The sequence below is a fragment of the Lepus europaeus genome, chromosome 2 (assembly GCF_033115175.1).
Source record: "Lepus europaeus isolate LE1 chromosome 2, mLepTim1.pri, whole genome shotgun sequence".
NCBI lineage: Eukaryota > Metazoa > Chordata > Mammalia > Lagomorpha > Leporidae > Lepus > Lepus europaeus.
This window is the reverse complement of record NC_084828.1, coordinates 167,262,144-167,289,186: the sequence shown is the minus strand read 5'-3', so window position 1 is coordinate 167,289,186 and position 27,043 is coordinate 167,262,144. Positions and strand designations below refer to the sequence as shown.

At 48.5% G+C, this 27,043-nt stretch overlaps 1 protein-coding gene across 1 annotated transcript in view; it reads right to left on the bottom strand.

Moving 5' to 3' along the window:
- TGFBR2 (transforming growth factor beta receptor 2) overlaps window positions 1-27,043 on the bottom strand; it is an 87,704-nt gene that overhangs the window by 23,843 nt on the left and 36,818 nt on the right. The window contains exons 2-3 of the mRNA XM_062215668.1: window positions 25,758-25,926; window positions 18,985-19,175 (exon numbers count right to left, since the gene is read on the bottom strand). Of these exons, the coding sequence (XP_062071652.1) occupies window positions 18,985-19,175; window positions 25,758-25,926 (360 nt within the window). The remainder of the gene's footprint in view (window positions 1-18,984; window positions 19,176-25,757; window positions 25,927-27,043) is intronic.

The following is a 27,043-nucleotide window of genomic DNA, read 5'->3' as shown; positions in this document are numbered from 1 at the left end:
ACTCTCTTTATCCATCCCTACTCTGTCCCCTCTAAAATTAAGTCTTTTCTACTTGAACTGTCTCCTCGCCTTCTTCCAATCCTCAAATCCTACAACTTAGCAGTGCCCTCATCCGACACCAGGGTCTGCTCCTGATTCTGGCTTCCGGCTAACGTGCATCCTGGGAGGCAGCAGATGATGGCTCAAGTACTTGGGTCCCTGCCACCCACTTGGAGCACTACTTGAAGTTCATGGTTTCCAACTTCAGCCCTGCAGACTTCTCAATGTTGTGGTCATCTGGGAAGTGAACCAATACACGGGGACTTTCTCTGCCTCTCAAATGAATAACACTAAATAGATAAAATTTAAAAACAAAATCAAATGCAAAAGAAAAAAGAAAGCTCTTGTGGAGACATATGGACTGTCCCCAGTGTGCAGCAAAGAGTGAACCTGGAAGGCAAAAAGGGCACAGATGCAATACTGCCCAGAGGCAACAGCTGATCCCAGTGTTTCCTCCATGAAACTCCACCTCTATTCTTCATAGAATGGGTTTGCTTGTTCAATTTGGTTCAATTTTCCATGTCTGTAACTACATTAAATGCCTTGCAATTATCAATCATTTGTTTATCTGATTTTTCCTGATGACAAAGTAAGTGCTATACAGTGAGTGGAGGGGACTACTTGGGTCATAGTGACGCACCCTGCATCTCATACAGGAAGCAGTACCTGGTGGTAATCAGCACATTTTTTATTGTAGAAGTTCAATGAAGGTTATGGTTGTGGAATTCTATTACTCTCATTTCTTAGATTCTAGAGTAAGGTGTGGCAAATTACGGCCCATGGCTGTGTATAGCCCTGTGCTCTAAGAATTTTTTTTTTTTTAATTTGAAGCATTGTTTAAAAAGCCAAAGAGGTTCATGAAATAAAGATCCATATCTGGCCCAGAAAATCCAAGGTATTTGCTCTCTGGCCTTGGAGAGAAAACACTTGCACACCTCTGTCCTACAGTTATAGTTTTAATAGCTTGGAATACAGTGCAAGAATCTGGACAGACTTCACTTCTTTGTTCCAATGTGGATAATCTCTCACATATGAGGAAATGAAATTAGAAAATTTTAAACATTAACCACATACTTACTTAGCTGTGTCTCCAACTCCTTAAAACAGCCAAATGAACCGTTCATTTATCACTGGTACATTTATTTTATAATTCCTGGCCATATATGAAAAGTATCTTCCTGGCTCATTTCTATTCCTTTCAGACTAAGGTAAACACAACAACAGAAATACCCTGAGGTTTAGGTGTCGTACCGACTGGAGAAAATTCTAGAAATCTCTGGTTCAATGTCAGAAGCCTAATTTTACTTTCCCTTCAAATTTCCGGTGATTTCTTTTTGAAAGCCTACATGTAAAAACTCTTGGTGCCTGTGTGTTTGGGGAGGGTTGGGGGAGATTATTGAATAGCATCTGTCAATCTCAAAACTTCAAAGAGGTAGTAAAAAACCCTAACAAAAGCAACCCTGCCTGGAAGGAAGCTTGGGGATGTGGTTTTATATAAACAGGAGCCACCCACACCCTCTCGCAGTATTAACCCTTGGGGCTGCTACTAAGAAAACCACCAGTGGGAGGTGCAGGGCCAAGTGTGCATCTCCTTTACGTAGACACCCACAGGAAATGCTTCTCCGTTACTTAGAGATCAACAGGAAGTACTTCTTTACTTAGAAACCGGAAGTACTTCTTTTAGCATCCCCCCAGAACAATTAGTGTGTTAAGTAATTGCCAGAATTCTGTCCCGGTTGCCCCTCTTCCAGGCCAGCTCTCTGCTATGGCCCGGGAAGGCAGTGGAGGATAGCCCAAGTGCTTGGGCCCTGCACCCCATGGGAGACCAGGAGAAGCACCTGGCTCCTGGCTTCGGATCAGTGTGGTGCGCCGGCCGCAGCGGCCACTGGAGGGTGAACCAACGGTAAAGGAAGACCTTTCTGTCTCTCTCTCTCTCACTGTCCACTCTGCCTGTCAAAAAAAAAAAAAAAAAGTAATTGCTTGAGACCAGCTCTGCAATAGCAAAGCTGACAGGTAGGGTGAGCTTTGCCTGGACAGAGCTCCTCAACCCAGGACAAGGGTCTCTAAACTTCACATTGGTGACAGCCAAGTGACAATGACTACCTAAGCTTCCAACTTGATAAGCTGGTTTGCCTTACTGGGAGGTGGCCTGAGTGTGTATTAAAGGATATCAGTGATTCTTGGATAATGCGTCTAAGGGTTACACTCTGAGTGTGTGGGCGATTCCTCTGGGTTCCTAACTGAGACCTACCATTGAGAAGTGTCCCTGCAAATATGGGTCTGCTCCTGTCTTGGGAAGAACCACCTTCCATGAGTGAGAACCCAACAATCTTTTCTTAGAGCCTGTCCCAGGACCTGGCACACAGTGGGGCTCAAGACACAATCGATGAACTTGCAAACTGTCTTGCTATGTAACATCAAACTAGATATAATTCTGGATGAAATTTCTCCAAGGTTCATATAAAAAAATCAACAAAAAACTGAGATTCAAGGGAGTCAGTGCTGTGATGCAGTGGGTTAGGCCACTGCTCATGACTCCACACATCCATACTGAAGTGCTGGATCTAGTCCCGGCTACTCTGATCCAGTTCCCAGTTAATGCATTGAGGAAAGCAGAAGAGGAGGGTCCAAGTGCTTGGGCCCCTGCCATCCACGTGGAAGACCCAGATGGAGTTCCAGTCTCCTGGCTTCTGCTTGGCCCAATTCTGGCTATCCCAGCCAATGGATGAGTGAGCCAGCAGCTCAGAGATATTCTCTCTCTCTCTCTCTGTCTTTCTCTTTCTGTAACTGTGCCTTTCAAATGCATACATAAACAAGCATACATCTTTCTAAAAAATGAGACTGTAAACTATGATAGCCAACTTGGGTCCTGGGATCATGAATAGAATTCAGTGCTTCTGAATTTTGCTCAAAAATTACATTTCTTTCTTTTCTTTAAACTTTAAAATGTAACATGTCCTAGAATTAGTTGTTCCTATGACTTGGTCACCAAGACAAACTACAGATGTCTTATAGATGTCTTGGCATTATTTATACTCATCCCTGAAACATTTCATGTATTTTACAGCTCTGTTGCTAGATTTTGTTACTAAAAGAATTATTATACAAACACACAGTACTGTATCATGAATTCGGTTTTAAAAATATTTGCTCATCGTATGTCAATATAATTGGTTTTCTTCGAACTGTGTGTTCCATTTCATGCATTTAAAAACATCACTGGCTCTGAGTAGGGGCCACAGAATTCATCAGACTTTAAGAAGTCCACAGGATGCCCACAATCTTCAAGAAGTTCATGGAAAAGGCATATAATGAAAAGCCATGGATGGAGTCCAACATTTTCTGCACCAGAATAAACATCTTTTAATTCCATCTTCCATGAACTTTCTGAAGCCCCCTCATCCAAAAACTTAAGCACTGTTGGCCAACCGCAGGCTTTCTGAGAATAGAGACTTTTTGAGACTGGCAGCTTGCTCTGGGAAGGCACTGACCGGTGTCAATGGCAGATCTGCCCGTTTGATGTGCCCCAGGGCACACGGGCAGTTGTGGACTCTGTCAGAGCTTTCGTTCAGTGTGGCACGAGTCCGGCCATGCAGAACTGTCTTAGGTCATTAATACAAACATGAATACAGAGGTTGCATTGGGCTACACACCAAATGAGTTCATGAACACCACTTCACTTTATTTTCCCATCCACGCTGTGAGTCAAGTTCTGTTATCACCTCCATTTTACGAGGGGGGATTTTGACCCTCCTTTGCTTTGACAACACTCCTGTTTACTTAGTAAGTAAGCACTCTTGCTAAGTCTCCCCAGTAGGTGCTAAAGAAGTGAATGTTGTCCTCTTAATGTTGTAATTAACGTAAGGCCCTGAGACAGGAAGATCTGTCTTCCCTTCAGCCTATCTCTCTTTGGCACCATTTCCTTCTCTGGATCTTGGCCAGCTGCATATATATTCTGTTGCTTCGGCAGAGCACACCAGCACGTGAACATCTCTGTGGTGAGAGCATGGAGACTTCACCGTAATCTCCTGGCTATTATGGGATGTTCACCGGCTCAGCAACGCACCGAGGTGGACAGAAAGAACACTTCCCACCATGTTCCTTTCTATTGGTAGGATAAGTCAGGATCTTAGGACATTTTTCATTTCTGCCCCAAACTCCTTTACTGGGTGGAGAAATTACCACACTGTTCCATCTCTGAAATTCATCTATGCTGATTCGTTCTCTACCAAGGAAACGCAAAAACTAGCCTACTTGGCTTTTTCTTTTTTTAAACCAGAATGCCCTTCACTGAAGGTCTACTGTACCAGGGGAAGTTATTCTGAAATCATGAATTAGAGAGGTTCAGTTTTAAGTTCCTTTTAGAAACCAGGCTCAGCTTTGAGCCTAACAACGTACTTGAAAGAGGCTAGGATGACCCGTCTGAACGGCCTCCTCTGTGTGTGTGTGTGTGGGGGGGGTGGGTACATGCCCCCATTAAGAAGACTGTCTCCTTTGCCATCACTCCAGAGCCAAGTACACCATGAGATTTCCCCTTGAGGTATTTTTTAAAAAAATACAAATTTATTTATTTGAATGGTAGAGTGACAGGAAGGGGGGTAGATGGAAGAGAAAGTGAGAGACATACTGAGAGAAAGAGCAAGAGGGAGAGCGAGAGCGAGAGAGAGAGAGAGAGAGAGAACTATCAGCTGGTTCACTCCCCAAGTGGCTACAACAGCCAGAGTGGAGCCAGATTGAAGCTACCATCCAGGTCTCCCTGTACCTGGACCATCTGCTGCTGCTTTCCCAGGTGCATTAGTTGGAAGCCGGATGGGAAGCAGAGCAGCCGACTCCGGGCACTCGGCTATGATATGCCAGCATTGTAAACTGCAGCTTAACTCACTGTACCCACCCAGTCCATTTTTGGTGTTTGCACACTAACCTTTATCTTTAGGGAATACCTCTCCTCAAGGAATCTGACATTTGCTGTAACAAATATGTATTTCGTACAGCTCAGACATTTGTAAGAGGCTCCTTGTTTGCAACTAAGTGTGGCCTCTCTCTGCAGGACACACATGGTTGGGGATCATGAAGTGGATAACGGCCTCTGGTTCACTGCTGGGGAGACAGCTCTGGGTGGTGTGGAAAGGAGCTGTCAAGAGCTGGGGGAGCAGGACCCCACTTGTCAGCTATGTGCCCGATATAGCAGTCACCTGATTCCTAATTTCTTGCCCTGAAAATGAGACAAAGACTCAGAAAGGGGCGTTCCAATATCAAACAAGGTCGTGTGGTTGCAGCTTCTGGCACATAGTAGGTACTCAAAAAAAGTTAGTTCCCCTCCCCCTTTCCTTTCTCCCAAGGATTTCTAAACTAATAGGCTTACTCCAGGAGCAAAGTATTGCCTCTATTACCTTGACTTCTCTATTATAAAAAAAAATTCATCCAAAAATAAAACACAAAACAAATGTCCAGCTTAGTGAGTTATGATAAGGTGAATATGGTTTCGACCACTGGTCAGGTGACAATATAGAACTTTGCATTCGCTCAGATGTCGCTTCATGGTCTCCAACGCAGCCACAGACCCTTCCCTTCCAAAGTGCCCACTGCTGCTGACTTCCACAGTCACAACCTGCTTCAGGGTTTTAAAAATACTTTTGTCATATAAGTGAGCTGGGATAGTTTTCTTGGTGTTAATAAGGCTGAATACACATGGCAGAAACGATCTTTGCAGAATCATATATGAAAATCCTCCTACCATAAACACAGAATTCTTATAAAAATGTTTGGTCATAATCAAATCAAGTGGGAATCATTAAACAAATCCCAAAAGTGTTTCTAAAATGCAAACAGGCTGGCCAGTTCAAAGTCAATGGTATGCAAAGAACATACACACACACACACAAACACAGAGAAAAGGGAGAACAATGAACAGTTCTTGACTGGATTCACAATGCACCAGAGCTCTAGGGAAATCTGAATATAAAATGAAATGTGTATATATGCACACACATAACAGGCAGGCACCAAGTGAGGATATTTACACACACACACACACACACATGCCCACATGCAATATCAGAGGGCCTGTATTTGAGTCCTGACTCCACTCCCAATTTTAGCTTCCTGTTAATCTTCACCCTGGGAGGCAGCAGTGCTGGTGCCAGGACGTGGGTCCCTGCCACTTATGTGGGAAACCCACAGTGAGTTCCAGGCTCCTGGTTTGGACATGGCCCACCCCTGGCTGTTTTGGGCACTTGGGGAGTGAATCAGCAGGTGGAAGATCTCTCAATCTGTTTGTCTCTGTCAACTTATATATATATATATAAGTTGAAGGGCTGAGTGTATATATATGTATTATATATATATATATATATATGAGAAATAAAAATGAATGGAAGTTCCCTAGGTGGCTCCTTCAGACACCAAGTCTCAGAAGGGCTGCTATAAGCAACAACAGAATAAGTTCCTTGGTACTCTCATAGAAACGCTTCCTTCTTGCAAAGAAATTCCTTAGTGCAATTATTTGCAAAGCTCTGGCACTATTGTACTCAGTACCAGCCCACTGAGTAAATGGCCCATAAGAAGTTTTTAGTCAATTAACTGGTGGAGGAGTGCAGAACGAGATATGATTCCCCATTTGTCATCCCGATAAACAGCAAACAAATTCAGGCAAACAACAAAAACATCATTGTAATTAAACAGCAGCAGGACAGAATTTCCTTTAACTCCGCGCACACAGGCAGTACTGTCCGGCATTCTGGACAGACTGAGAACATTTTTCCCCAAAAGACAGAAGTCTTCTCTGCAGTGCATCTGATTTTTTTACTCTAATGGCACACACTTCAGAAGCAAGCGTCCCCACTTCTGCCACCCGATTCCAGTCTCCTTTGTATGGGCTCTGTCTTACTCCCCTCCCCGAAAAAGAAGAGCCTTACACGTAATCTAACCCAGTACGACAACCTGTTCTGGAATATTCCTGAGAAACGGAGGTAAAACTTCTGCCTGAAATGTTAACAGTGCAGGGACCCGAATCCTCTGCAACCCTCTAACTCCAGTATATAAAACTGCGGCGCTAGTGGGACAGTCTAAACATTGCGATCATGAAATCCTTTCTTTTTCCAGCTGTTTGCTTCAATGACTTTTCAAAAGATGTATCTCTCAGATCCTGAAACGTGACACAGTTATCCCACCCTAGAATCTTCCTGCCTAGCCTACAGGCTGGATTCTTTTCTCTAAGTATAGAGAGACCTACTCTGAAGCCACACTTGCTATTCATGATTGCCGATGGTGCGTTCCTTTGGACCCGGCCACAGTGCTCAGAATTCAATCTCTGTGGCAAAGAAGACCCTGAGACCCTCACCCCCTCTTCCAATACACGTGGTGTGAGACTACTAATGGTTTGTTTCTCTGTTTTGATTTTGTTGATTCTTTCAGCTACATCATGCTGATTTCAGAATGACCTTGACACACCTCTAAACCTGCCCAGTCCTAACCACCGGGACAGCTGTCAAGCCAGCCGTCTGAGAAGTGCTGTCCGCACCTGGACCTGTGTCTGATCTTAAACTTGCCGGCTCAGTCCTGTGCTTTTCAGCCCTCACGTTCCTCCTGGGGGATGGCGATTCCTGCTGCTTCTGCCCCCGGGACTTCACAGGAAGTCCAACACAACCAGATCCCTGAAAGGTGACAAGACAGACCAGGAAATAATGACCCCACTGTCACCCCACGGCCAGAGCCTGCAGCCTGCTGTGTTCTTTGGAGAAGGATTGGTTTGTTTGTTTGTTTGTTTATTTCCTTTCCTCTCTGTGTTCCAGTGTCCTGAGTTTGGGTTTTTTAGGATCTCCACCTGCCCTGACTCTGTAATTCATCTCTGGCCACGTGTCTGGATGGACGTCTCGTGCTGTCCACAGGCTCTTAAGTGTGCTCAGGAAACCTGGAAGCAGCTAGCAGCTTCCTTCCTGGTCATCCGGCATCTAGTCCACCAAGCAGACTAGACAGGTGCGGTCTTCATATCCCCAGAGCCCCCGTCTCTCCTGGCTGAGCACCTGAACCGGAGTTTTTCTGTAGCTCCCCCAGGCCCCAAGGATCTTCACCTGCTAAAACCATGTACCCCTTGCCATCCCACCTTTCAGTCACACCGCAGGTCTCAGGAATGCATAATTTAATCATTTCTGAAACTTCAGATGCCTAGTCCCAGTGAGGCCCTTGGGCTTGTCTGGAGCAAGCGCTTGTAAACTATAAAAAACACAATATTCTAAATGAAAGAATCCCGTGATTGCCTGGGATGGGGTGACACAGGTGTTTAGTTGTTTTTCTCCTGTAACCTCAGACAGCTGCGTTTCGCCTACTTCCTGTGGTGTTTGCCATTCTCTAATTGTTACTGTCCCTGTCCAGGTTCTATGCGGAACACGATGGAAAATATAAAAAGGTTTGGCAGAATACACTGTTTTGAGTCTGGTGGCTCCCCGTGTTGGCTGCATGGTGGAATATCCTGGGGAAAAAGAAAAAAAAAATCCTGATACCAGGCCCCAGACCAATGACGTCCGAAACTGCAGGAATAAGACCCAGTTAATGAGTGGGTTTTAAAGCTCCTCCGGTGTTTCCAATGTGCAGCCGAGGCCTCGAACATCAGACAGCAGCCTGGCGGGAGAAATACGGATTTTGAACAGGCTGGAGCCTGCAGATGCATGGAATTTTAATGATTAAATTTTGGATCAATTGTTCTTGACCCTGGAACCAAGGAAATCCCCCAACAAGGCAAGAAGAACGTGAATGAAAGCACTTCAAAAATTTTCCTGGAAACCTGAATTTTTCAAAGTTTATTTTGGTGCAAAACATTTTTAAAATTCATGCTATGAGGGATCTTCAAAAAGTTCATGAAAAATGCATATAATGGAAAAACTATGCATAGATTGTTAAATATTTTGCTGCAAAGTAGATCTATTTTTAATTGCATTTTCTCAGGGACTTTTTGAAGTACTTTGTGTATGTGTGTGTAGTTATTAAGTAGAAAAGCAAACATGAATTCTTCCTTTAAAGTTAGCACCATTTTTTTTAGATATGCATAATTACTGCTGCTAAAATTGAGATTCCACATAATTAGCAACATGGAGAAGTGATTTAGGATCAGAGGAGACTTTCCAGAGGTCAATCAACCAGATGTCCAAACAGAACTACCGCGGCCTCTGGGGTCCATCACGGATGGGAGTAAAGTCAGCTTCCCAGCGTTCAGCTGGCTCCCTGCGTGCTTTCCCCTGAGGGGACAATGGGACCCCCACAGAGCAGAGTCTTGGTCGACCCCATCTGTCCGGACTCATGGATGGAACACAGAGAGACATAAGACTGCAGAAGCATCGCCACAGCCTAAAGTCAGCCTGAGGGATGCACTGCTCCTTGGCCCTGGCACCCAGTGGACGGACCTGGAGACAGTCTGTGTCCACAGTGGGTTCCACTGTGAGTGGGGCTCAATGTTCTTTACCAGGACCACAGCTGGCCACAGCACATCCTTGTTTACTTTGCTGCTTATGGCAAAAAAAAAAAAAAAAAATCTACAAAAGCCAAGTGGCTCTATCATCGGCCTTTTCACACACATTCTACGCTTCGCTGGGCTGAGTCACGGAGCTCTCTGGCACGCACGGTCTTTGTTCCCTTGGCCACACACGGGCACGTGGCCAGATTCAGAGCGTGCTAACCCAAGCCTCCCTCAGCCGCGAAGGAGGCTTCACCTCAAATAATGATGTCCCCGCGACGAGACTTGGGCCTCTCATCCACAATTCTCTTCCTCGACTTTTCTCAACCATAGTTCCATTTCTTTCTTTCTTTTTGCCTTCTGCATTTAGATCGGGAAGTAGATCTGGTTTGTTTCTTTCGAAACGAAAAGGCACAGCTGGCCAGCAGCTATTCTGAGAAGGAAGTGTACGGTTCAATGGCAGAACGACCAGACGCCTCCAGAGCTGCCGGAGCACCATTTATTCGTCTCATGTCTTCCAGGCGAGAACGAAGAGACCCCCCCCCCCCCCAAGAAGCCAGCTCGCTGATATTGGAGCTGCACAAACACTAGATGAGGTTTGGGAGAGAGGGGATTGCATGCCAAAGTCTTTCCTTACTCTTGGTCAGCAATGCCGGTCAATAAAGCACTCAGGCCGGTGACCAGCACACAGAATGGGCTTGCTGGATGGCCTGAGGCCACGTCATTAAGGTCACAATGGGCCCAGAGGGAACCAGCTGGCTGAGATGTTCTGCTAGCGAGTTAAACATAGACAGGAAACCGCGTGTCTGATACTGTAAAAAAATCATTTGTCTTCCTGCCAGGGTTGGTCGGGCTTGCAAACCAAAGAGGCTGTTTTCATTTAAAAGAGATTCTACAACAATGAGAGAGCAGGGAATGAGACTGTCGCTGGGAGAAGTCTTCCTCTCCCCACTTCTTTCAACATCTCAGGTTAGCGAGCTGCACCCCCACACTAACTTGTAAAGCCACAGAGCTCGCAGCTCAGCAACACACACCACCCGGGCACTGTGTACTTCTCCATTCCTACTGAACCACGTAGGTTGAACTTGGAGTCAGAAGTGGCTTCTAAGCTAGCTACAAGCAACTAATGCATTTATTATTTAGAGTCCTGTCCTATTCCATATAAAGAAAAAAAAAAGGACTAAAACCACTACAGATCTTGACAAACAGACACAGTGGAAAAGTCAAAACAGGAGCTGGAATTATGACAAATGAAATATCAAGGTGAGGAGACAGGTAAGCAAGGGAGACAGCTGTGTACAACATGCATGTGTGAAGCAAGACTTGGTTTGACTCCGCTTTAGTGATAGTGTTGAACTGGGAAATCCATAAACATTCTCATTTCCTTGTCTCCATCAGGGCTGGCCTGGCACCTGTCTCTGTGAAGGGAACTGCATCAACACAGCCACATCCCTCCACTCACATCCTCTGTGTGGCTGCTTCAACATCAGAGCAGAGCTGGCTGCACCATGGACCCCACACCCTGCAGAGCTGAACACACGAGTGCTCAGGGCCTTCATCCAAGCAGTTTGTTGACCTCTGTTCCAGATGCTTCCACGTGTCCGCAAGACCAGAAGCAAACGGGTCCTCAGGGGGAGAGCGATCTTTCCAAGATGGAGAGCTGAAAGGACCTCTCCCGGCTTCCTGGCGCAGCGAGCAGCCCCCCAGCAGCCTTCTATTCAGTGAACACTTCCGTTTGATTCACAGGGCTGCACCACACCTAAGCACGCACAGGCCCAGGAGCTGGGAAGCACCTGGTGTTGGTACGGGGCTAACCTCAAAGGTGAGACATCGAAGTCTGCTGGGACAAGAGTGCCATTTTGAACACGTGCTCGGTGCTGGGCACCAAGTTACATAAACAAACCCTCTTCAAAACCTTATTTAGGGTCGTTGTTTCGATGCCCATTTTTCAATAGGGAAAATGAAGTGAAGTCGTTCACCCAAGGACAAGCAGAGTGGGGACGCCAGGTCCTCTCGCAGGGAAGATCACGCTCTTAGTCTATCCTATGTTGTCTACTGGAAGACGAGCATCCCAAAGGCCGTCACTTGCAAGCATCGATTCTCAGAGACAGGGGGACAGGGTTAGCCTCAGGTTGTGCTTTTTGCCAAGGACTTGCTCAAGGGTGAGCCTGGGCTGCTGTTCAGTGAACAGTTCAGACAGCCTCTTGTGTGCAAAGCCTGCTGTGGGTGTGAGGCTGATATGGGAACACGGGAGGGAGGGAATTCCTTGAAGAAGGGAAGAGACTCTGATTTCTGTATGGTTCTCCTGTAGGCAGAATGTAGGGAGCCAACTGTGAGTCTTGGGAAATCCCCAGTAGTCCTGGGAGACCCATTTCTTTGTCAAACCTTGGGATGAGTTCATTCCATGGGTTTCATTTCAGCATAGAAAAGTTATGACTCAAGGAAACAAAATGACACACGTGCAAGTGGCTGGCACAGGCGAGCACACCCACAGAGGGCTTCAATCCAGGGCAGCAATGGTCACCACTATGATCCGTGAGTTTTCACGGCAGGGCCCCTGGGCTTGAGGCCACCTTGCTGCACTTCAGCTAAGGTGGGCATGGGCCTCCAGCCTTGCAAGCAAACTGTTAAACATCTAAGACTTGAGTCCAGTGCTAACTCCCTTTCCTGCAAGGCCACAGCATTGCCTGCCATTTTCTAGAATAATCAGTTTAGTTCCAAAGAGGAAAAGTATGATACCCAGGGAGCCAATCACTGGGGTGCTGGAAGGGGCTGAGAGGTACGCCCTCCTTGGGTCCTCTCTGGACTTCATGGATCCAGCCCCTGTAGACGATCATAGCAAACAGCTGAGAAACGAACTGTGTCAGCCCCACGCTTCTTAAGGCCAATGCTATGATGTCTCCAGAGCTGTCTGCATCCAGTTCAGATCAGGACCTTTAAAACACATCTTGGAAACCTTCCTGAATGTCTTTTGGCTTTGGAGAATATTAGGGGACAAGCCCACAGATAAGCTACCATGAGCATTACGGAATCAAGAGAAATGTTCACTAAGAAGGTCCTCTGATCTCCGTACGTAGATCCATGTTGACTTCTCCGAAAACAAATTTTTTCATAGCAGCTGAAAATGACCCCCAGTGCACGGATGCACTGAGTGAAGTTTACTTAGGTCATTTCTAAGTAGCATCGTTCAACACCGAAGGTCTTCACTTGCACAAAGTTAACAAGACTCCCATCTCCGATGCCCTTCCTAGCCGGGTGAGTTCTCCTGAGGGTTTCTCGTACTCCAGTGTGCCAACCACTGAGGACCCTGTTAGGCACGGGTGTGGAGGTTGTGCACTGCTAACAAGCTCTGTAGGGATGCTGGTCTGACTGGTCTGCAGGGGTGCAGAACTTGGCATAGAGTGTGCTGCTTACCCAGGGAAAGAAAGGGTAAGACAGGAGGCCCCTTCTGTGTGCCAGCCACCGTGCACGGCTCCCCCCAGCACCACCTCCTTGAATCCCTACACCCAACACCCATCATCAGTGCCAATCCGTCAGTGGCGGCCATCCAAAGGAAGGCCACGCGGCCCCAAGCAAGCTTTCTGCTGGGGAACAGAATGCATCCCCGTGGCAAGCATGGACTGCGATTTCTCTAATCACTGATCTGGAAGGCTCTTGTGAGCTTTCCGGTTTTATTTAGCTGCTTCCTGCTGTGACTCTGCGTCAAAACAGGAACAGCGTGCCTAATTTGTAATATTATCCAACAATGCCAGGGGTGTGGCTGGCTTTGATTACCAGTCCTGGACTCAGCAGGCTCCTGGGGCCTCTGCGAAGGCGTGTGGAGAGTAAAGAGAAGCCGGACAGGGCGGGGAGTCAAACAAAGCAAGCCCCTCCGAAAGCCTGCAGGGCCCAGCCTCAGGGTCTGGACATGGGGCTGGAGCACACACTGCGGGCAGAGCTCCACGGCGATCCCTCCACGCTGGGCCAGACCTCAGGGTCCAGACAGGCACCAGGCTCAGCCCCCTGTACCAAGCCCACCTAATGTTACCAGCATCAGATAGTGCTAGGCACTCCCGTGAGCACTTTGCATGTATGAATCGATTCCATCCTCACAACATCTTCCACCCCCATTTTATTTCCATTTTCCGGGCAAGGGGACTGAAGCATGGCGGCGTCCGGTCACCAGCCCCCGAGAGGCGGAGCTGAGTGGCTGGGAAAGAGGTTTGCCACCCAGAAAGCCTGCCTGCGGCTCTCGCTGCTCAAACGGCTGAAATCCGCTCCACACCCAGGGCTCTGCAAGTTCACTGCCCTCAGTGCACTTGGAAACCAGCTCTGAAATGCATACAGCTCGGGGGCCATGTTGGAGTCTTCCAGGTTCACTTTGCTTTGCAAAGCGAGTTTGTCCTCTGCAAGTCCACAGGGCAGCCTTCGGCCCAGAGTCCCTTCCTCTCCCACACTGTGACACTGTGACACTGGCTTCGTCCTGCTGCCTCTCAGGTCTTGTCTGATCGGCCACTGTCACCAGGCCATCCGTCATGATCGACCCAAACATCCTCACTTCTCAGGAAGAGTCTGGTGAGTGCGGCGATCGACTGACATCTTTTGGCAAGAGAGAAACTTCAGGGACGTGACAGGCATGCGATTGTCCCTGGCCTCATTTTAGCTGCTCCTTGACAGTGCCCCTGGGCCCTCCGGGAGTTGGGAACCACCAGGCACCAGATGCCCCTTGGGGCATCACAAAGGTTAAGAGTGGGCACCTGGTTGAAAGCAGGGCCTCTTCCATGCTTCTGTTCTAGAACAAGGGTTAGCAACACCTCTCTGCAACCACAGCTTCTAAGGAACTCAGTACACACAGCACGGGAGGGAGAGCTGCCCTGACCCCTTCTCTCGCAATGCTGCGTGGCCCCTGCTAATGCCCTTGGAAGGCCGATCTGAAACCCAAGACGAGGAAGCAATGCTGAGTGGAGAGTGTAGCATAGACAGAGACCCACGGTCCTGCTGAGGACTGACAGCAGGTCACCTGACTTCTGTGCGCCTGTCTTCCCTCCTCTTCCTCATTCGCAACTGGGTGTACCGAGCTCACTCCCGTGCTAAACCCTGTGAGGATCAGCTCGGCGCATCTTCCCTGCATTTGCTGTAGATTTCTCTGGTGTGGAAAGAAATGCACTTGGACAAGATGACCAGGACCCAAGGTGTACGAGCCATCGCCAAAAGCTGACCTCCAAGAGCCAGGAAGGAGTGGTGGTAGGCAGGCTGTGGGCCCCACTGCACCGTCTGCCAGGCCTCACCAAGAAGCCACGTGGAGTGGCCGAGAAAGCCCAGGCTAGAGAGATTTAACGCTGGTTCCAGTATTCCCTGTCATCGGAGCCTGGGTCCAGAGGATGGGGGCTATAGCCTACATTAAGTATTTTAATTGGAAGTTCACAAACTACAGGAAGAAAATAAACAACATTTGAGACTAAAAATAAAACACCCTGGTGTTGACTGCAAAGGGGCGGCCAGGTTGTAAGTGCTGCATCCAGTCCCCAGTGCGCCTATGGCCACACAGCTGTATACACCTGTCACAAGTCAGCAGGCTTCACTTCTCAAATGGGTGAATTTCACTTTCTGTAAAGTAAATGTCAAGGCGTCAGACTTTTAAAAGCCTCAGCGTTGTGCTCTACCACATTCTGGATTCACGCCTAATTCTCTGTGGAGACATCTGCTCGAAAGGTCGTGTGATCGACTGGTGACGACGGCCACCAGGGACACGGAGATCGGGAGACACAATGGAAGGAAGGCTCAATTCCCAATGCACCCTGTTTTGTAGCATTGGACTATTTTACAGTGTGCCTAGATCATCTGTTTAGAAAGATAGGCACAGGTCAGGAGAAAGAGAGAAAAAGAAGGAAGTAAAAAGAGGGAAGAGAGAGAGGGGAGACAGAAGGAAGGGAGGGAGGGAAGGATGGAAGGGAGAGAAAGGGAGGGAAGGAGGGAGGAAGAGAGCAGAGGAGGAGAAGAGGCAGGTAGGCTGACTGGTCTGCCTCCCAGTTGGTGCCATACACAGCCCATTACAAATCCGAGTTCTGCCACCGCCTAATTGCTTGATCCCAGATGAAGAGAAGGGATGTTCACAGCAGGTGCCCCTGGGGTGGCCAGGGGATGACGTGAGGTCATGGCCAGGAAGGTGTGGACAGCGCTGCACACAGCAGTTGGTTTCCTCTGAGCATCAGCTCTCACTGACAGTAGCCCTGATCATGAAGAGCTGCACTTCCAGAGCACATGTGGGGCTCAACTTTGCTTCCTTAACACTGAAGACAAGCAGACGGTGTAAGTGGCTGCCATCCCTGGCGTGGCTGCAGACTGGAAACCTGGCAGTGAGAACAGAGTGCTGTCCTAAGAACAACACAAGAGGGGCTGGCACTGTGGCCTAACGGGTAAAGCCACCACCTGCAGTGCCGGCATCCCACATGGGCGCCAGTTTGAGACCCAGCTGCTCCACTTCCAATCCAGCTCTCTGCCGTGGCCTGGGAAAGCAGTGGAAGATGGCTCAAGTCCTTGGGCCCCTATACCCACATGGGAGACCCAGAAGAAACTCCTGGCTCCTGGCTTTGAATTGGCACAGCTCTGGCTGTTGTAGCCATCTGGGGAGTGAACCAGCGGATCGGATCGAAGACTTCTCTCTCTGTCTCTCTCTCTGCCTCTGCCTCTCTGTAAATAAGTAAATGCCTTTTAAATAAATAAATAAATAGTACAAGCACACTCTAACTTCCCATCTTCAGGTCTGCCACCTGGTTTGACTTGGAGTGGGGAAACCAAGACTGCTTTAGGAGACTTCATTTCTTGGTATAAAAAAAAAGGTGGTGGCAGTAGGAGGAAAAATGGAACCCGAAATGTTGCTCCTAATAACGTGCTATTTGTTGTGGGGGGAAAGATTCTACTGCAGAGCAGAGAGAGGTTCAAATGGCAAAGGCCCCCCCTCCCACCCACTGCAGGACACTCCAGAAGTTTCCGGAATCACCCAGACGCCTGAGTCACTGGCTGTGTGGGGTTTCCCAAGTTATAATGAGAAATGCCAGTGTGCTGATGACTCCGCCTAAGAAGGAAGGAAATATTCGTTCGCTAATGAATAAGAGGGAAAATGTGAACGGACGCCTACGGTTGTCACCCGAGTTGAAACACGCAAAAACCGGAGTCAGGAAAGTATCAGTGGATAAAGAAACATCACACTTGCAGGGGACTTATCAACACTTGTCCTTGGGGTGAAATCCATTCTTCTACTGCGGACAATCCAGTAGACAGATGGACAGCACATTGTATACCCGGCTGCACACATGCCCAGGCCTTCTTTTGGGAGGTGAACTACTAGGTAGACAAGTCACTCCAGGACAGCAAGGGTCACCATTCTTCCTTTTTTTTTTTTTTAATTTTTTTTAAATTTTTTTTTAATTTTAATTTTTTTTTTTTTATTTTTGACAGGCAGAGTGGACAGTGAGAGAGAGACAGAGAGAAAGGTCTTCCTTTTGCCGTTGGTTCACCCTCCAATGGCCGCCGCGGTAGCGCGCTGCGGCCAGCGCACCGCGCTGATCCGATGGCAGGAGCCAGGTGCTTCTCCTGGTCTCCCATGGGGTGCAGGGCCCAAGGACTTGGGCCATCCTCCACTGCACTCCCTGGCCACAGCAGAGAGCTGGCCTGGAAGAGGGGCAACCGGGACAGGATCGGTGCCCCGACCGGGACTAGAACCCGGTGTGCCGGCGCCGCAAGGCGGAGGATTAGCCTAGTGAGCCGCGGTGCCGGCCAAGGGTCACCATTCTTCAGCATGACTTTATCTAGTCACATGTTCCCTCTGGATTCAAGTCACACGGGGACTATGAAAGAAATAGGATGCTCCTGTAGGACCAAGGAGTAGGAAGGAGGAGGGATTTTGCAAAGTTGTGCCGAAAGAGGTGGCACACCTGCTTTCAACACCCTGAGAAGCTGAGCGGATGGGGAGCTGGGCAGGGGGAGACGGCGCCAGCAGCAGGTGATGGACACAGGAAAAGACAGCGTCAGATGTGTCGGCTGCTGAGTACCACACACAGAACACGGAAACACCCCACTCACTCAACGGCAACACGCGCAGGAACAAGGCCGGCGTGCAGACACGGTCCTGTGTTTTGCAAGGATTCTTTTTTATTGACTCAGACCTATTTCAGTCTAACGTTCCCCACTCTGAATCTACATGTCTAAAAGCCAGGCAACATCGTTTTCACATATAGCTTGGCAAAGTCAAAAGACAGATTTGCCTTTCGTGTTGGCGATGGTTCGGGGGGATCCTGGCTCTCATACGTCCCTTTTCAGAACAGAACAACTTGGCAGTGGTTCTCCATATTTGAAATGTGCATGACGCTGGATCCAGGAATTTCACTCCTAGCCACCCACCTTGCAGAGATGCACATAAACACGAGATTATTTTTTAAACAAACATATTCAATAAAGCACTAAGTGGAAAACCTAAATAACCCACCAGCAGCGGAATGGTTAGATTAGTCATGGAAGATAAAACATATTATTCTATTCATTACATTGTATTTATTAGGTTATTGTTATATAACTGAACAATAATTAGAAGATGTGCAGTGTATCTCTAAGTACTAGAAAGAGGTGAATGAAAAAATGTTGTAAATATATAGTATGATCAAATATTTGCATTGAAAGATAGAAGGCTGAACACACGGGTTAAGGAGGGAAGAGGGAGAAGGGGAGGTGTGGGGAGAGAGACTTTGAAGGAAGGAGACAGGGAGGATGTGGGGAGAGAGACCGTGAAGGAGAGAGACACACATGCACGCAGCCAAGTGTCAACCAGGTAAGGATGAGCAGACAAGGAAATGTGTTTTCCTTTTTCATTTGTACACCCTGTGCCCTGTTTCAATTTTGACAAGGGATATGCACTTTTGCAATTAAAGCCCCATCCAATGGAGATGGGTGTGCACCCTCCTGGGGAGCTGCGTGCACGCTGAACTTCAGAGACGTAGGCCACCACCTGCACTTCCCCTGGCTCCATGGGGGAAACGCTGGCTCCTTATTTTCCCACTGCATTTTTTCCTCTGTGCCCTTTAGACAGATCCTAGGAACATGGATGCAAAACCTGAGTTCATTTCAAGTCCCCCTCCAGGACCTGTTGGCGCCCCTCCAAAGGTCTAGACCTGTGGTTTCCCAATTTGGGCAGAATCAGAACCACTTACAGGGCTTGCAACGACACCGATCACCGGGCCCTCCCCATTCCTCCAGAGCCGCTGATCCAGCAGATCTGGGGCAGGGCCTGAGAACCTGCATTGCTAACAGGTTCCCAGGTGATGCTGATGCCTCTGTCCCGGGGGCTGCTCCAGGAGAAAGGCACTGTCCGCCAAAGGCAAATGACAACACCAGCTCTGGCGAGCCAGATTTGGTGAGGGCACAACCAGCCCTGCTGCTCCATACCCTCCCGCCACCAGGAGAATGGTGGCTGCCCTGCAGAGGGACAGCCGGCCTCCAGGCCTGCACACGGCGAGGCTGAAACTCACCCTCCGAGAAGATGATGTGGTCGTTGCACTCGTCAGCGCTGCAGGAACACATGAAGAAAGTCTCGCCAAACACCTTTTTTTCTTTCATGATACACTTTAGAGAGGCAGAATCTTCCAGAAGGAATCCATGGTAGGCGAGCTTGGGGTCGTGACACACAGTCTCCAGGGTTATGTTTTCATCATTCTTCCTCCTGGAGTGCAGAGGAGCACGGGGTTGAGGGGAGAGAGGGAGAGAATGGATGAACGAAGGAGGGGACCCTACTGTCATTTAAATAATAGTAAATACTGTCATTCTCCAGGAGCAGGCTGCCCCCAGACTCCTGCACCTGCTCTCATTCCCCTTGTCCTTTTGCTTTTTCTCAGAACCCAGCGGGGGATAACCCTGCTGGCTTTCCTGGGACTGTCCTGTTAGAGAAATTAAGGTCTGATTTAAAACCATGAAGGGGAGCAGCCCTGGGGCTCAGGGGCTAAGCCACCACTTGGAACACCAGCATCTCACAGTGCAGGGCGGTTTCGAGTCCCGGCTGTTGTGCTTCCAATCCAGTTTCTTGCTAATGTGCCTGGAAGGCAGCAGAAGATGGCCCGAGGGCCACCTGCGTGGGTGACCCAGATGGAGCTCCTGGCCCAGCCTTGGCTGTTGGAGGCACTTGGAGAGTGAACCAGCAGATGGAAGATCTCTCACGCTCTCTACTGTTTCTCCCTCTCACTGTCACTCTGCCTTTCAAAGGCATACATAAATAGACAAATCTTTTGAAAAATAAAATCATTAAGGAGGAGGTCATGGGAAAAAGAAGATCCCGATGTACAGGAGGTAATTCCAGTCATGCATCCTGAATGTGTGCTAAGGCTCCCTCCCTCCCCTAGTTCATCAGCAGAACCAGGGTCCTGGGGAGCTCAATTGCTCTCATGGAGAAGGCCTGGGGAGCCCTGGCAGTTCCTCTTCTGCTGTCTGCTGTGTCACAGGGCCCTGCGCATGAGGGAGAGATTCCATGTCAGCAGCTGGCTCTGCCAAGAAAACGGGCAGCATTGTCCCAGATAACGCACTGGATTTTCCCCCAACGACAGAGAGGAGCAGTGGAGGAAAACCAAAGCACGTGGTGCAGAAGTGCGGGGTGTTTGTCACCTACAGGTCAGGGAAATAGTTCATATTCTCACCCACTGATTATTTCTACCTGGAGTCTCCCTCCACATCACCTATTTGGGGACTAACTTAGCTAAGAACCCAGAGAATCTCTCGGATGGCATTTTCTTTGGGCCCTAGGAAATGCTCCACGTTGGCTCCCAATGGACATTGCATTTAAAAGATGACATGATTAATGTCCGCTATTGCAACTGCAAAGACTGAAGGAAAAGTCCAGCATTCTGGGAAAAGGGTGTCACCCCTCTCCCCACTTCCCGTGGTTCCTTTATGAATGCACCACCAGATGACTGTCCCACACCAAGGTGGCTCTGACCCTCTCCAGGTCACCTTTCCAGATGCAAAACACACATGAAGTGGCAGAGGAGGAACCAAGGGGTGGGCAAATTTGCCTTTAGATGAAGTGATAGGTCCAGTGAGTTTTGCTAGTGTCACCTCCCTCAGGAAGAATTCTGAATGCACGGTCATGAACACACACATCTGCCAACAGACACATGTGCACAAGCCCCCTACACACACCCTGCACAAGCTCATTGCTCACAGTGAGGACAATGGAAGGAGCTAAACACAAGCAGGAGCTAAGAAATGGCTTTCACCTGGAACAGGAGGGTGGTGCACACCCAGCAAAGGGAAAGCGACGTTGATGAGGATCACCTCGGTGTTGCCTGCAAGGATGCTACGGGACAGGAGGAGCAGGAGTTGGGGTGAGGATGGAGCAGCCCAGCAGGAATGGAGTCAGGGATTCTGACACCATCACAGCCTATGGCTGACTCCAGCAGGGGCACACGGGCCCTTCCAGTTCATGCATTCTTGAAGTAGAACTCCAGCAGGCACAAGTGGAGCAAACTTTTGCCAAGTGGGCCCTCCTTTTGCAGGCAGAACAACAATCAGAATCCTTACTCCAGGAAGTCTTGGGGGCACTAACTGAAAGTTGACGTGATCACACAGAAAATGATGCATATTGAAATGTCTATCCATTTTTAATTCCAAAGTTCCTGGGCAGGAGCTTTGCAAAATATACAGCCATGGAAGGAGTGAGATCACCTGGCCTGTCCTTACAGTGGTATGTAGGAGCAGGTTGCTGTCTGTTTTCCATACGAAAAGGAAGGCTTGCTGAACCTTCAGCACTCTCAGCATACAGCATGGTGCTTCCTCTTTGCATAGCTGCTACAGGCCGGGGTACGAACCGTGACCCAGGAAATACAACTGCTCTGCCATCACTGGGCAGCTCTTTTGGGGTTTGCTTTCTACCTCCCGTTGCTTAGAGAAGTAAAATCACAGAGAGCACAACTGGCAGATTGGGATCTGGGTAAAGTCTTAACTGCTTTCTCTACTTACTCCTGAAACAGCTCACAGCCAGGAAGAGCTAGATTTACAAAACATCACTGGGCACAGCTGATCATAGGAAGGGAAAATACAGTCGAAGACAAACAGACTTCTCTCTGTCCTGTGCCATTTGCTCTAACCCACTGAAGAGGCTGTCAGGATCCATTAGAAGAAACACTGTCATGAAATTAATCTTGATTCCAAAATACTTCCATCCCTAGCCAAAGTGGAAGTATTTTACGTGGAATGGGTACACGACTGATAGAACTTAAATGAACCACTGACCGACTGAATGACAAGAATGCTAAAGTTCATGAAGAGCACTGGGAGCCACTACCACGATAAAGTCTTTCTGGTTCCACGTTGGCTATTTTTGAAGACAGCCTCCAGTCTAGTGTGGGCTTCCTGAAACAGATATGGAGGCTGTGAGGTTTCCAAGCCAGGTTCCCTCTGCCCTTGAAAGGGAGTGGAGAGAGGCTCAGTACGTGGAGGGAGACTGACCCACCATGCAGCACGTGCAGGCACCAGCACAGGCCTCCCCCAAACCCCAGAAGCTCTGAAGCTGGGATGCCCCCTTAACAACTGTGCCAGGGGCCAGCGCTATGGTGCAGTGGATCAAGTTGCTCCTTGGGATGCCAGCATCCTGGATCGGAGTGCTAGTTCTGGTCCTGGATACTCTGCCTCTAATCCAATCTCCTCCTAATACAACCTGGAGGCTGCAGGTGATGACGCAAGCGCTTAGGCTCCTGCCACCTGCTTGGGAGCCACAGATAGTTTCTGGACTCCAGCGTCAGCCTGGCCTGGCCCTAACTATTGTGGGATTTTGGGAAGTGAGCCAGCAGGTGGAAGATCTCTCTCTGTTTCTTCATTGGTATGCCTTTCAAGTAGATTAAAATAAACATTTTTTAAAAGACCTAATTATTTATTTGAAAGGCAGAGTTACAGAGGGAAATGGAGATACACACACACACACACAGAGAGACAGAGAGAGAGAGTGTGTATCTTCCATCCACTGGTTCACTACCCAAGTGACACATCAGCCGGATCTGGGCCAGGCTGAAGTCAGGAGCCAGGAGCTTTATCTGGATCTCCCATGTGGATACAGAGGCCCAAGGAATTGGGCCATCTTCTGCTGCTTTCCTAGGCACATCATCAGAGAGCTGGATAGGAAGTGGTCTGGCTGGGACTTGAACTGGTGGCCATATGGGATGCATTTAATCCATTACATCCCAACGCCGGCCCTCAAAGTAAATATTTTTAAAATGCCTCAAATTGAAGCAATGTAGCCATTAATTTGAACCCCTGCATCAGCCAGCCACAGGGTGCTGGCTGCCCATGACAAGAAGTTCCTAGAGGGACTTTGGGGTGATCCCTCAGCAGCCAACACTCCCAAGGAGTGAGTGCCTGGGTCCTGAGGGGGACTGGGAGGGAACACCCCAGCATCCACTACCTGCCCTTTCTCATCATCAACGCACCACTCCATGGGAGTGTTGACCTTTGCATGGCTAGAGCCATGTTCACCGTGTTTATTCCTTATGGCTGAGATACAGCAAAAACAAGGAGCTTTCCTCTCCCCTACACACCCACGAATTTTGAGACCAGCAGAGGCTGTATGCTGGAGGAAATTGATTGATTTTCAATCATGTGGACTTGTATGATGGGCCAGAGAAGAAATATCTGAATTAGAAGCTCCTGCTTAAGCTCTCACACCATGGTGGGTAGCTACGTAGACGATCAGCAGAGGATGGAGCCACAGAAGGAAGCGTTGGAGCTGTCTAGGGCAGGGTCTCCATTCTTTCTGCTCAGGACCCCAGCCCTCCCTGAAATCCACTTGACTGTCCCAGGAAAGGAGATATGCTTCCTGTTGGTAAACCTTGGTTGTGAAAATGTTTAAACTTAGGCTGAGCATAAGCCTTCTTGTATGAGGATATTTCAAAATGCAGGTGGAAAATGGAACCAAAGGTTTACTTTGTTGCAATTTTTTAAAAATCTATGCAACATATTTTTCATAATGCACATTTCCACGAACTTTTTAAAGACTCTTGTAAATGTTGCTGCTCCTTCCTCTACCTTTAGAGTGTTGCAGAGTTTAAGTTGATTATATTTTCCACCTGAGAAGATTTCCATTTCTTTGTGATTTATTTTATTTATTTGAAAGAGTGACCCCAAAAGGGAGAGACTGAGAGACAGCGAGAGAGAGCTTCCACCTGCTGGTTCCCTCTCCAAATGCCTGCAATAGACAGGGGGGCCCAGGCCAAAGTCAAGAGCAGAGAACTGCCTCCAAGTACTTCAGTCTTCTTGTGCAGCCTCCCGTAGTGCACACCGGCCTGCAGCTGGATAGGAAGCAGAGGTGGCAGGGGTGCAAGGCACTCTGACATGGGACGTACGCATCGCAAGTGGCGGCTTTTGTGGCTGCCCCACAATGCACACCCTGAGTCCCATTCTCTCCACGGAACCCATGTCCTCTCTGCAGAGCGTTCAGCTCTCTCAGCCACCGCTCCGATGGCAATGCTTTCTAAACCTATGATCCCATGAGCCCTCTTCTCTGAACATACTCTTTGCCGGAGTCCCTTCCTCGAAAGCATTGGCCAGACCTGGACAGGAATGAAACACCAGCGGGACAGCAAGCTGCCTTGACAGGCCTTTGTTGTTAACACTCTTGTAGTTCTTAAGAAACCAGCTCATCCCTTGGTACGGATGAAAATTTGCAAAGTCTCCAGATCTACCACCAAGGCTAAATGTGCAGTCTGGAGAAAGCCTCAGGAGGCAAGAAACTCAGGTTTGGATACTTGTTTGTGTAGGAGACACATGGACTACTCCTAAACAACCAATAAACTCAAAACATCAGTATCAAGCTTGATAGGTGTTGCATCCGTAACGAATCCCATTAATAATCATGGTTGTTCATCGCTTGTTATGGACACTTCTGCATCCATAACCCATGAATTTATCAAGCAATACATGAGTACCAACTGCTCATGTGCGAAGATGTATGTGTACACATGGGGAAGGGGAGGAGAGAGAAAGAGACAGAGACAGAAAGAGAAAAGAGACAACGCAGAACCTGGCTCAGGAGCAGGATCCTGCACAGCTCAACAGTTATGAATGACACAACCAGGGCTTCTGAAAGAGCAGGGGGGTGTTCCTCTAATTCCCCAAGCAGCTGTCCTATACGGCAGGTGCCTCCTAACTTTTCTTCTCCACTTCTGCCACAACACAGAAAAACAAAGCTCCTGGTGGCGCCACGAGGGGGTCCTGAGGAAGGCTCAGTTAAATGGCAAGTGGGAAATTCTTATTCCTTAAAGAATTCATTATTAATTGTTAATTAATTAGTTTGAGCATTACAGAGAGAGAGAAGGGGAGAGAAACAGACTGACAGAAAGAGCTTTCATCCACTGGCTCATTCCACAAATGTCCACGATTGCCAGGGCTGCACTAAGCTGAAGACTGAAGCTGGGAGCTCTTTCTGGGTCCCCTGCATGGGAGAGAGGGATTCAGGACAGGATGCAGGTACTTGGGCCATCACCTGATGCCTGCCAGGGTACAGGTGTCCCAACTGGTGTCTTAACCACTAGGCCAAATGCTTGTCGCCTATACCCCCAATTCCAATTTTTGATACAAGGAAGAGCTTCCAGATTAATTGTATTATACATATTTTTAATTTTTTTTTATTTGACAGATAGAGTTAGTGAGAGAGAGACAGAAAGAAAGGTCTTCCTTCTACTGGTTCACCCCTCAAATGGCCGCTACGGCTGGAGCTACACCGATCTGAAGCCAGGAGCCAGGTGCTTCCTCCTGGTCCCCCATGCGGATGCAGGGGCCCAAGCACTTGGGCCATCCTCCACTGCCTTCCTGGACCACAGCAGAGAGCTGGATTGGAGGAAGAGCAGCCGGGTCTAGAACCTGGTGCCAATATGGGATGCCGACACTGCAGGCGGAGGATTAACCAAGTGAGCCAAGGCACCAGCCCCTATTATAAGTATTAAAGTATATTCTCTCTCTCTCTTTCTCCCTCTCTCTCACACACAAAGGCACTTTAAAAGTTCATGGAAAATAGAATTAAAAGATAATGACCATTATCTACAACCCTCTCAAAGTACCCTCTTACAGACAGGGGTGTGTCTATGGGAACATGGACCATACCCCTGGAAAGTACACAGAATCATTGAAAAGAGCCGGTCCTGGTGAAAGGGAAATGGGACGAGTGTCTCCACATAAGGGATGGAGACACTGCCTGGTGCCACCAGCACGCGCTGCTCGTGGGAGGGAGAGAAGGCAGAGAGTGTGACTTCATCCGGGGCAGCCTTACCAGACGGCCACGCAGACTTCGTGTGCCTTCTCACAGATGGACGTGATGCTGCAGTTGCTCATGCAGGACTTCTGGTTGTCACAGGTGGAAGATCGCACATCGCAAAACTTGCACAGTTGTGGGAACTTGACGGCGCCATTGTTGTCCGTGACCATCATGTCGTTATTAACTGAGGGAAGAGAAAGACACAATCATTAGTCAACTGCCAGGCGGGCTGCCAAAGAATTCCTGAAGATGTTATGCAATTTCGAGTGAACTTAATGTCATGAGAATGAATACACAGAGAGGCAAAATGACCCCCTTCTATCAGATTAGAATGCCCTCATGTATGCAGCTTTTAATAAAAGCCATTGTACGGTGACCATGCGGGGAGAGGGTGTTTGCACAGCTTTTGCTGTTACCAGTGACCAGCATGGGACTTTGTTCTATAAAAAGTCTATCATTCGATAACAAAACACGGCTTGGTCCACTACATAGCACTGGGCACTTGGAGCACAAAGGAAAGCATTCTTAAGGAAATTGTAGGTTCGCGGGGTAGACAAGGAAACAGACCAGAGCAGGGTAACCCAAAATAGAGGGCAGTGTAGAGGCTGTGGGAGCCAGACAAGAGTCCCGGCCCAAAGACACAGAGAGGTCGCCACCCAGCTGTCGCGAAGGTCACGTGGGAGTGAGCCGACCCACAGGAAAGGGTCTTGGGGGAGGCACGAGACTATGCTATCAGCCAGCAATTTCCTGACCTGTGAGAAGGACCTCCTTTACAAAGAGCTGGGTCTGTGAGGTCTGACTTCTGTCTGTTTTCTTGGGGGAACTCAGTGGATGAACCAACACTCACTGAGGGCCTCCAGGCGCAATCCCAGGCATTGGGAGGCACAGTAGGTTGGCAAATCAAAACCGCCCTTCATTCCCTTACTCCTCACTTGCTACCTCGGAGGACGCAGGGTCCGTGCCCGAAATACTGAAGTCCATTCCTTGCTCAGCCCTTCCACTTGCTATTCCTTCTTTGTCATCTTTGTGGTCCCTGATGAACTGCCAGCATTTCCTCCTAAAGCCACCTGCATGCAAAGTCTCTGCATCACGTGTTCGCCGAAAATCTATCCACCAAATGCAGCTCCATGAGACTTCACCTACCTTGTCTATACATTGTATCTCAGTGCCTAGAAGAGTGCCTGTCACACAGGAGGTACCCCAAGATATGTAACGAATGAATGAGCACACGAACACACATCCCCAGGCCTACACAGAAGGAGTTGACATTTGCCCTTTTCTACCAAGAGAGACAAGAAATA